A 12,290-nucleotide genomic window follows, 5' to 3' on the forward strand; every position below is an offset into this window, starting at 1 on the left:
AAACCACTAAACTTCACAGCTCCTCCCGCCCATCTGACTGGTCACATGACCGTGACGTCGCCCTAGCGTCTGTAGTTCATTGGTGCACTGTTATTGAGAAGCTGTGAAGCCGTTGGTGACAGCCGGGTATTTTACTCTTCTTGAAAACGGTAAGAGGATGAAACTTTCCCTTGATATTAGTAATGGCCGCGGGCAGTGAGGGCGACGCTCCAGCGTACTGTAGCCCTTTGTCCCGGGTCCATGTTGTGGCGCTACAGGTCCCAGCATGGAATTGTGGACACGGCTGGGCTTCTATTTCCACATCAGCTGGGGAGCCGCAGCTACTTGGAGATATCAGGGCGTCTGCTCCGTGTTTCCCCTGTGTCATGGTGATTCATTGCATTTCTGTCTGCTGCAACAAGTGCAACCCTGTTTCGTTTTCCCGCCCTCCAAGCAGCTGGCATCTATAACAATACAAGTGCCCTCTCCTCAGGTTCATAACAATGGCGTTATCTTAAAGGAATGTGAAGTTTTTTTCCTCAAAAAACTAAAAAGCGAAGAAACTAAGGCTATGTTCACACAGAGTATTTTGGGGGAGGAATATCTGCCTCAAAGCTCCAAACGGAATTTTGAGGCAGATATTCCTCCCCCAAAATACTCCGTGTGAATAGCAATTATCGCGCCGTTTTTCGCCCGCGGCCATTGAGCGCCGCGGGCATAAAACACGCTTTCTCCTGCCTCCCATTGAAGTCAATGGGAGGTCGGACGCGGAAGCGCCTGAAGATAGGGCATGTCGCTTCTTTTTCCCGCGAGGCAGTTTTACTGCTCGCGGGAAAAAGACGCCGACGCCTCCCATTGAAATCAATGGGAGGCGTTCTCGGGCCGTTTCTGCCGAGTTTTGCGACGCGGTTTCCGCGTCAAAAAACTCGGCAAAAGACCCCGTGTGAACATAGCCTAAGTGTAGCAGTAGACGGGTCGAGATGGTGGCATTGTGGTTAGGATTACAATCTATACTTCTGGGCAGTATCAGCTGTTGGGGTTGACTTCAGTGTATTTCACCCTTCATATGGTGCAACTTTTCCATTGATGTTCGCCTGGCACAAGCCGTCCTCAAGATCTTTACGCCTCTAAGTGTATGTTTATCTTTACACACCAATTTACAGTTTATAATTCCTCTGCATGAAACATTTTAATCGTGAATGCATTACCTTCATCTTCTTAATTCTGCTGGCTTCAGAGCTGAACTCTCCTTGACTCATTGTCTGTGCAGAACTTATGGCCTGTAGTCTGAGACGTAGTATTTATCCAGACACTGTACTGTAAGGCTCTGTTCACGTCTGTCTCATAACGAATAATAACAGTGCCCGATCACCCTCCCGGCTTACACTGGAGTTTATCGTAGTTGTGATATAAGGCTATGTTGTGCTATGTTCTGTTTATTATGGTGATTCCCGATGCACCCCATTGACTGTAATGGGGTCTGTCAGGGTTTTGGTATTTTTGACGGCAAGAATAGTGCTGCAGACTGCTATTCTTTACGTCAAAAATACCAGAAAGGCTGACCGAAACCTTGACCACAGAACCTTAAGGCCATGTTCACACGTAGTGGAAATGCTGCTGCGGAAAACTTCCGTGTGGGAATTGACTTGCAGTGCATATTTTTTAATCTGCAGCATGTCAACTTCTTCTGCGGACTGGTCATGGATTTGTTGCAGATTTTCTGTGTGACTTTAATGTGGGACAAATACCAAAGGTTGCAGATTTTGCAGTGGATAAATGCTGCAGCAAAATAAACAAGTCCAAACCCCCACTATTTTCTCCAAGTTAAAAATAAAAACAGTGTTTGGTGCGTTGGCTGCGTGTTTTGCGCGTATGGCCTCGTTATGACACGTGGTTTTAATGTTTAGAAACCTAAATGAAGGAGGTAGTTTTGTTTATTTCCTTCGTTTCGTCAACAACTGTAGCGCGAATCACGTATGGTACACGGAAATGCGTTCGTGTGCCGTGCGTGATTTTCACGCACCCATTGACTACAATGGGTGTGTGATGCGTGAAAAACGCTCAAGTATAGGACATGTGAGTTTTACGCAGCGGACGCACGCTGCGTGAAAAACACGGACTGTCTGAATGGCCACATTGACTTACATAGGTCCGTGCGACACGCGTGATTTTCACTCGCGTAAAATATGCTCGTGTAAATAAGGCCTTATACTCTCCTCCCGTGGTGCTCCACTGACCGTACGTCCCCAGGCTGGTCTCTGTCCACCCGGCCTCCAGTGATGACAGGCTGCAGTACCAGCTGGGGGACCAAGAGCAGCGTTGCCAGGGGGTAAGTATAGTATTTATAGTCTTGTTGTAGTTTTCCCCATTGAATTTAACCCTTTTATGTGTGGACGTACTATAAAGGCCACATATTTATTATATGTCTCCTGCCCTGGAGAATACCTTTAATTTAACAAGTTAGAAAAATATTAATGCCATCTCATCTTGACACTGCCCTAGTTCCATAATGTAGAGATTTCAGGTTTAACTTGTTCTAGTTTTAGCTTGCACTGCAGTTCTATATAGCAGCTACTGTTGAATGTTTACAATATGGGGGAAATGAAAATTTGCACATGGTTTTATAGCGGAGATGTGTATTATAAAATGAAGCCTATTTGGGTATGGCCCTGTTTACACTAAGGTTTTTGCTGCGGAAACCGCAGCAAAAAACTGCCAGAATTTATTCTCATTGACTTCAATGGGAGGTGGTTGCCTTTTTTCTTTTACTGCGAGCAAAAAAAAAAAACGCTCGCGGGAAAAAGAAGCAACATGCCCTATCTTGAGGCATTTTCCGCCTCAAACACTCCATTGAAATCAATGGGAGACGGAAATAAGTGAGTTTTTTTAATGCTTTTTTGATGGAATTTCACTTTGTCTCTTGAATAAATAGGGGAAAAAAACGTGTGTAGTGCAAAACCACTTAAAAAAAACCGGAGCTGATTTATCCAGGCCCCTTCCAATAAACTGTGTGAACAGGCCCTATGAGTGTTTTTTTTCTACTTCTCCTACGGTTAGGGTATGTTCACACCGCTTAGCAAATGACGTCTGAAAATACAAAGCTGTTTTCAAGCGACAACAGCTCCTGATTTTCAGACCTTTTTGTAGCAACTCGCGTTTTTCACGGCGTATTTTACGGCAGTTTTTGGAGCTGTTTTTCAATGGTCAATGAAAAACGGCTCCAAAAACGTCTGAAGAAATGACCTGCACTTCTTTTTATGCGCCGTATTTTGAAAACTACGCGTAAAATTACGCCTCGTGGGAACAGAACGCCGTAAATCCCATTGCAAGCAGTGGGCAGATGTTTGGAGGCATAATGGTGACTTTTTCTTCAGGCGTAAGTCGAGGCGTAAACAGCCCGAATTACGCCTGAAAACACATCGTGGCCGTCATACTTGCCGGGCTGTTTATAGTGTTACCGCTGCCCTTTATTAGAAAGTTGTATCTCCTATAGGTCAAAGACTGATGCTTGTACAATCTATAGCATTGCCTCATGTCCAACAAGTGCTGGGCCATTTTAATAGCTTTAACTCATGACATAAAATCGATAAAATACTATGATCTTGATGTACGAAAACTGACGTTTCATATGCTAGTCTTCGTTTGAAGCCCATAGGCTAATTTATTTAGAGATGCACACCTCTTAATAAATTAGTTGCATCTTGGGCTGTCCATGGGAAATCTACAGCAGCAGCAGAAGACCGGGGAGTGGTGAGTTTACCGCCAACCGCGCTTCCTGCTCCCTGGGCCTCTTGTTCCAATGAGCACCCCCACCGCTGATTGAAGTGCTCATTGGAATATTGCACCTCCTCACAATGTGTCAAGATGGCGCTGTTTGGCAATGTCTATGGTGGGGAACAGCTACGTGTCACACTATTTTTAGCAGGCACTGTGTTTGGCGATTTATTATAATGGGGCACAGACTATGGCACTATTCTTATGGGGCACAGTGTGTGACATGATTGTATTTAGGAGGCACAGTGAGGGGAGGGCGGTGCAATTTACCTAATCTGCCTAAGACATCAAAATACCTTGTCCCAACCCTTGACCCAACCTTCATTTGTACAGTTATCAATGAAGCCAGGAACAGTTTTTGTGCCATGCACCATCAATTTGGGATTACTTTGCTAAGAGTGGTGAGCTGATAAAATCTTCTAGTTTTCGTGTTCTATCATTAATACCACCTACCCAGTATTGTGTAGGAACCTGAGTGACGGCATAAAAGCTCTGACCCGTCGATGCATGGACTCCACTCCTCCGAAAGTGTCCTCTGGCAGCAGATACTTTAAGTTCTGTAAGTTGGTGGGGCCTTCATTGATAGGACCAAGTCAACACCTTGAACTTTTGCAGTGTCTCATCCTGCTGAAATAGGCCACTGCCATTAGGGAATACCACTGTCATGAAGGGGTGTACGTGGTTTGCATCAATGTTTTTTGTAGGTGGTTCGCATCAAAGTAGCATTCACGTGAATGGCATGGCCCCTCAGATTCCTATAGCACATACTGGTGCCATCTCTTCCCTTGGTAAGTGATGCACACGCACCCGGCCGTCCACGTGTAATACAAAACTTAATTTATCAAACCAGGCCACCTTCTTCCATTGCTCCGTGGTCCAGTTCTAATGCTTACAAGCCCATTGTAGGGGGACAGGGTTCATCATGGGAACTCTGACTGGTTTGCGGTTACGCAGACCCACACTCTGCAAGCTGTGATGTACTGTGTATCCTGACACCTTTCTATCATAGCCGGCTTTAACATTTTCAGCAATTTGTGCTATAGTAGGTCATCTGTGAGATCGTACCAGATGGACTAGCCTTTAGTTCTCGCATGCATCAATGAGCCTTGGGTGCCCATGACCCTGTTGCTGGTTTCTTATGTCTGCCTATTTTTCCTGCTTTCAATATATCCACATAAAAAAAACTGACTGTTCAGTTACTGCCTAATATATTCCACCTCTTGACAAGTGCCATTGCAATAAAATAATTGATGATGTTCACATGTTATGGCTGAACGGTGTGTTTGTAATTCCTACAATTTAATCCATTGTCACTTTTTTTGTTTTTTATCTCCAAACCGAACTACGTGTTTGGTACGTCGTAGTGCAGGGGGGAATGTATGGAGCGCGCTCCGTACGCTGCGGGTGTTGGCTGTGTTTTACAGCTGACACCTGGGACTAAAGGCCAGGAATAGCGATTGCGCTGTTCCTGGCTGTTTAAAACCTTCAAATGCTGCTTTCGATCGCGACCGCAGCATCTGAGGCAATGAAAAGAGGGGGGCGGCCCCCTCCGACAACTCATCACCCCCCCCTGCAGTGACATTGGGGGGTGACGATGGTTGTCATGACAGCCCAGGGGCCTGTGGCAGTGCTTAACAGAAGCCTGTAGAGAGGACAATATACTAGGGATGCACGATGCATCAAAACTTCTATACTGTTTCGATACTCTGCATCCCCAAACGGTTAGATACCGGTATTTCGATACTTAGCTGTGCGTCCACACAGCTCAGTATAGTAACACATGAATGTATTAGAGCGGGGCTGTGGCTGTGTAATGCAGTCATTGCCCCGCTCCTGAGTCCTGACATGTGCGCGCCGTCAGGATGATTTGAGCGGCACTAATGAGCGGCGGCACTGAAGACGGAACATGGCGGGCGCACTGCAAAACACCCCCCTGTTTTGTCCTCAGTGCCTGCACCGCCGCTTATTATAGTGCAGCGCCGGCCGCATCACCTCATGCTCACCTCGTGCGCACTTGTTGTCAGGAGCGGGGCAATGGCTGTATTACACAGCCGCTGCCCCGCTCTATAACGGCGGAGATCAGAGAAATCTCTCATCTCCGCCACTATTCCCCTGAATGCTGCAAACAAAGCTGACTGCAGCGTTCAAGAGAAAGTGAGAAGGGGGGATGCCCCTTGGATCGCGTCACAGAAATTCCCTGTGACGCGATTGAGGGACATGCCATATATGGGCAGACAGCTCAGGGTCCATTGAAGGACCCCAGGGCTGTCCTACCATATTTCCTGTTAGGGCACACTTAGTACACAGGCAGTTGTTAGGACATACCTATCAGTACACAGGCTAATGTACTGGCGTATAGATATATACCAGTACATTAAAGTTTAAAAATATAGTAAAAACAAAGTAATGTTAAATAAAAATACACATACACCTTTTTTACAATAAACATTAAAATAAGTCTCAATACATTAAATATTCACATATTTGGTATTGGCGCGGCCGTAATAACCTGCACAACGATTTTTTTGCATCCTTTATGATGTGTACGCTGTAAAATAAAAAACGCTTTCTATCACTTATTGTGGGGCACGAGGTGTGATGAATTTAACCTCCATGTGCCTCACTTTAATAGTAATTAACCCCATCATGTACCTTACACATTAACCCATTAAGACTGAGAAACATGATGGGATTAATTACTATTAATGTGAGGCACGTGGAGGTTAAATTCATCATCACACCACGCGCCTGACATCAGAAAACGGAAGAACTTTTTTTTATTTTATTATTACTGTTGGCAAAGTATCGAATTGGTATCTAAATCGCAATACTACACAAAGTATCGGTATCGAAGTCCAAATTCTGGTATCGTGACATCCCTACAATATACTGCAATACATTAGTATTGCTGTGTATTGTACCAGCGATCTAACGATTGCCAGTTCAAGTCCCCCAGATGGACTAATGAAATGTGTGTAAAAAAAAAAGTTCAATTTTTAGTAGTGGAAACAAAAATGAAAAGTTCAAAAAACCACCCATTTCCATATTTTTTCTCTAAAGTAATATAAAAAAAGTAACAAAATTGGTATCGCTGCGTCCGTAAAAGTTTGAATTATTAAAATATAGCATTATTTTTTAAGTGCACGGTGAACGCCGTAAAAAAATAAAACACCAAAATAGTTTTTTTTTGGTCAACTTGGCTCCCCAAAAATATGTAATAAAAAGTGATAAAAAAAAAATGTATGGACCAAAAAATACAGATTAAAAACTACAGCTTGTCCCGCAAAAAATAAGCCCTCACTCCGCTCTATCGATAAATAAATAAAAAAGTTATTGCTCTCAGAATTTGGCGACACAAATCAAATTGGAATTTTTTTAAGGAGTTTTTTTTTCTTTAACCCCTTCACGACCAGCCCACGTAGATTAACGGGCTGCCGTGCTGGGCTTTTGTCCTGCAGCCCGTTAATCTACGTGTTGTAAGAACAGAGTGCACAGCGCTCTCCCTGTGCTCTGAATCTCTCAGCACACGCTGCTACTAGCAGCCTAAGGCGGGATTCACACGACCGGGTCGCGCCCGAGTGCCGGTCGGTAAAATCGGCCATTCTGCCCGGCCGGTTTGCATAAAGTTTTGCATCCGTGCCGGGCCGGACAGTGACATCAGCGGCAACTCCTGAAGGGGAATCCCCATGTGTTCGGGGATTCCGCTTCAGGAGTTTCCCCTGATGTCACTGCCCAGATATGGACAGAGACATCAAGCGCTCTGTCCAGGAGCTGAATTCCCGAAAATACGGGGATTCCGCTCCTTCAAGGAGCTAAAGTGCGGCTAGCACATAGCAGAGCGGGGCGATACCGCCCCGCTCTGCTATAGTGGCGTCGCTGCAATTGTAGCAGCAGCTGCTAGCGGCGCCATTGAAGGTGTCGCCGGGCCAGGGCGCTTTTAAAACAAGCAGGGGAAGTGAGCCAACGCAGCGCTCCCTTCCACCTGCTGTACACCCCGGCCCTGCCACACAGTGTACAGCGCACAGCCATTCGTCAGAATGGCATCAACTCCTCCTCCTCACATGCACTCTGCGCTGTGAGGAGGAGGAGATGGAGCGCAAGCGCCGGAAAACCCGGCCATCACTCGGGACACATGCTCTATCTTCGGCCGGGTACCCGGCTCCCATAGAAGTCTATGGGGCCGGGTAATACACGGCCATCACCGGGATGTGTCCCGAGTGACGGCCGGGTTTTCCGGCGCTTGCGCTCTATCTCCTCCTCCTCACAGCGCAGAGTGCATGTGAGGAGGAGGAGTTGATGCCATTCTGACGAATGGCATCGCTGTACACGGTGTGGCAGGGCCGGGGTGTACAGCAGGTGGAAGGGAGCACTACACTGGCTCACTTCCCCTGCTTGTTTTAAAAGCGCCCTGGCCCGGCGACACCTTCGATGGCGCCGCTAGCAGCTGCTGCGGCTGCTACTACTGTAGCGACGCCACTATAGCAGAGCAGGGAGGTATCTCCCCGCTCTGCTATGTGCTAGCCGCACTTTAGCTCCTTGAAGGAGCGGAATCCCCGTGTGTTCGGGGATTCCGCTCCTGGACAGAGCGCTTGATGTCTCTGTCCATATCTGGGCAGCGACATCAGGGGAAACTCCTGAAGCGGAATCCCCGAACACATGGGGATTCCCCTTCAGGAGTTGCCGCTGATGTCCCTGTCCAGATGTGCCCGGCCCGGCACGGATGCAAAACTTTATGCAAACCGGCCGGGCAGAATGGCCGATTTTACCGGCCGGCGCTCGGGCGCGACCCGGTCGTGTGAATCCCGCCTAAGTGCTGAGAGAAGACATCAGGACCGGATTGGTGTTGGTCCTGATGACGTGATCACCATGATAAAGCTATCATGGTGTGCTGTTTGTTACAATGTTTCTCCTACCTCCCTGTCAGATGTTCTGAGACAGTGGGGGAGAAGAAGCTGTGCCTGCTGTGTCTCGTATAAAGACACACAATGACTGTGAAAAAGCACCTCCACATAGATTGCTTAGTGTAGGCAGCTAGATATAGTTCAGGTAGATAGTACTCCGACTAGGCCAATTAATTAGTTAATTAATAATCAGGGCTTATAATGTGTGTGTGTGTGTGTGTGTGTGTGTGTATATATATATATATATATATATATGTATATACACACACACGTAATATGTATTATATATAGACATATATTTGAAATTTGTTAATACTAAAAACAATAATTAGGGATGTTATATCTATAACATCATATAGATATATACGTACATGTAATATATACTTATATAAAACCCTTCATATATTTTACACGTCTGTAAGTTCTAAATACATTGATTCATTAGGCTGTGTTCACACAGAGTTTTTTGCAGGAGGAAAATTCCTCCTGCTAAATCTGCTCCAGATGTTTTTTTCACAGTGGTTTGACAAAAACTCGTCAAAACACTCGTCAAGGTGTTTTTTTTACCCTTCTGACTGATTGAAATAGGGTTTTGGAGGCGGAAACCGCCTCAAGATAGGTCCTGTCGCTTCTTTTTACCGCGATGCGTTTTTTTTTGCTCACGGTAAAAAAGCTCATCCAACTCCCATTGAAATCAATGGGAGACATTTTCGGACAGTTTATGACGAGTTTTGCGGAGCGGTTGCCGCAGCGAAAAACTCGTAAAAAAAAACCTCAGTGTGAACAGGGCCTTAGGGTTGTTCATAAATTTATTGATCAATGGATTAGTGGACTTTTTCTTTGTTACTTTTATTAAAACTGTTACAAAAAAATAAGTAAAAAAAAAAAATATGTAAAAAAATGGCACACAAGTTATATACCACTGAAGAGGCATTTGCTCTCTTGGATTCCGATAGTGAATGGGGTCACTTTTGGGGGGTTTTCGCTGTTTTGGTCCCTCCAGGGCGTTGCACATGGGACATGGCACCGAAAACCATTATAGCAAAATTTGAGCTCCAAAACCCAAATGGCGCTCCTTTCCTTCTGAGGGCTGTAATGTGTTCAAATATAAGTTTATGACCACATATGAGTATTGCCGAAATCAGGATAAATTTCTTTACAAATGTTGGGCAGCTTTTTCTCCTTTACGCCTCATGCACACGACCGTGTTTTTGCGTCCGCAATTCCACCGCAAATCCACGGGTTAATTGCAGACCCATTCATTTCTATGTGGCCATACCCACTATCCGTGTTTTCACGGCTCTCCGCATGTCCGCACATCCGTGCCGCAGAAACTCCGGACATGTCTTATTACGGTCCGCAAATGCGCTGCGGACATGCCAATAGAAGTCAATGGGCCCGTGGAAATTGCGGATGCACCTCCGTGTGTCATCCGCAGTTTGCGGATTTGCGGAAATGTTGCTAGGCGACGACCGGGAATGAGTTCTGTCGTCATCCTGTTTTACCTAGGCTTTTTTTTTTTCATCCGCATTTTGCGGATTACATACGGATGAACTGCGGATTACATACGGATGAACTGCGGATGACATTCCACGGAACACGGTCCTGGAATTTGCGGACCAGAAAAACACCACGGTCGTGTGCATGAGGCCTTATTCCTTGCAAAAATTAAAAATGTCTGTTTCTTCAGAAGAAATGTAGATTTTCATTTTCACAGACTAAGGCCTCATGCACACGACCGTGGTGTTTTTCTGGTCCGCAAATTCCAGGACCGTGTTGCGTGGAATGTCATCCGCAGTTCATCCGTATGTAATCCGCAGTTCATCCGTATGTAATCCGCAAAATGCGGATGAAAAAAAAAAAGCCTAGGTAAAACAGGATGACGACAGAACTCATTCCCGGTCGTCGCCTAGCAACATTTCCGCAAATCTGCAAACTGCGGATGACACACGGAGGTGCATCCGCAATTTCCACGGGCCCATTGACTTCTATTGGCATGTCCGCAGCGCATTTGCGGCCCGTAATAAGACATGTCCGGAGTTTCTGCGGCACGGATGTGCGGACATGCGGAGAGCCGTGAAAACACGGATAGTGGGTATGGCCACATAGAAATGAATGGGTCCGCAATTAACCCGTGGATTTGCGGTGGAATTGCGGACGCAAAAACACGGTCGTGTGCATGAGACCTAACGCCAATAAATTCAGCAAAAAAACTGGGGTTAAAATGCTCACTATACAACTAGATAAATTCCTTGAGGGGTGTAGTTTCCAAAATGGGGTCACTTTTTGGGGGTTTCCACTGTTTAGGTACCACAAGACCTCTTCAAACCAGACATGGAGCCTAAAATATACAGGGTGGCCATTTATATGGATACACCTAAATAAAATGGGAATGGTTGGTGATATTAACTTCCTGTTTGTGGCACATTAGTATATGGGAGGGGGGAAACTTTTCAAGCTGGGTGTTGACCATGGCGGCCATTTTGAAGTCGGCCATTTTGTATCCAACTTTCGTTTTTCCAATGGGAAGAGGGTCATGTGACACATCAAACTTATCGAGAGGGGGCGCATGCGCGCAGCTGAACATGGTGGACGCGTTCTAACCAGGCTCCGCACCTCGTGAAGGCAATCCAGCATATATATCGCTAACAGCAGACATCGAGACCCATAAAAGAAAGGAGAGGTACCTTAGAGGTTCGGGCATCCACCTATGGCCAGAGGGAGTGGAAGAAGGGGTAAGCAAACCCAGGCTCAGAGGTCCGTGGCAGATATGCTGATGGCGGCGCCGAACATGGCGGAGCAAGGCCTGCTGCAGCAGCAGCAGGGGACACAGATAGAATCCAGTTCGGCGGTGTTATCACAGGATTATCCTGTGCTCCTGCGGGAAAATAGCAGCACATCACTATTGCAGGCACAGGAGGATTTACAAGGAGAGGGCCCGATCCCAGACCTGGGACTGCCGCAATTAGCGCCCGTTCACGTCTCACAGCACTCGCCCATGCAGCCGGCCATTACTTCCGGGTTGACAGAGGACGCCATCTTTTCCTGCATATCAAGAGCCATGCAAGCTCAGATGGGGGAAATAAGCTCCAAGATAGCCGCGGTACATCAAGATTTACACAAAGTGGGGGCGCATATGCAGGCTATTGAGACCAAAATGACCTCAGTCACTGCAAGAGTTAACCAGAATACTAGATTTATGGAGGATCTGCAGGAGCAATTGGAGGAAGCGAACACCGGAATTGAGGACCTGGAAAATCGCTCTCGACGCTATAACTTCAGGATCAGAGGGGTCCCGGAATCTCAGACGGAGGTACCGGGGGTGGTTCGCCTGCTACTCACTACCTTGATACCTGATATATCGGAATCACATATGGAAATTGACCGGGCCCATAGAGCTTTGACGGCCATGAGGAGGGATGGACTTCCCAGAGATATTATAGTGAAACTCCACTATTATTCGATTAAGGAGAAGGTGATGGAAAGAGCTAGGAAGCTTCCGGTGATCACCATTTATAATACAGCGGTTCAGATATATGCTGATTTGGCTCCCCAAACCATTCAAAAAAGGCGGATGCTTCGCCCTATTCTGCAGACCCTCAAACACCATGCGATTCCATACCGGTGGGCATTCCC

At 46.3% G+C, this 12,290-nt stretch overlaps 1 protein-coding gene across 3 annotated transcripts in view; it reads left to right on the top strand.

The window, feature by feature from the left end:
• The first annotated feature begins 41 nt into the window (after positions 1-41).
• The window catches only part of TRAFD1 (TRAF-type zinc finger domain containing 1), a 56,887-nt gene continuing 44,638 nt past the window's right edge, over positions 42-12,290 (top strand). The window contains exon 1 of one of the 3 annotated variants that reach the window (XM_075835002.1): positions 42-149. Coding sequence is in view for 1 of the 3 variants with exons in the window: in XM_075834993.1 (XP_075691108.1) it covers positions 266-368 (103 nt within the window). In the remaining 2 variants the exon portion in view is untranslated. Of the gene's footprint in view, positions 150-224; positions 369-421; positions 473-12,290 lie in introns of those variants that run through there. The other 2 variants (XM_075834993.1, XM_075835011.1) reach the window with 2 other exon arrangements.

This window comes from Rhinoderma darwinii, chromosome 1, assembly GCF_050947455.1.
Source record: "Rhinoderma darwinii isolate aRhiDar2 chromosome 1, aRhiDar2.hap1, whole genome shotgun sequence".
Lineage (NCBI taxonomy): Eukaryota > Metazoa > Chordata > Amphibia > Anura > Rhinodermatidae > Rhinoderma > Rhinoderma darwinii.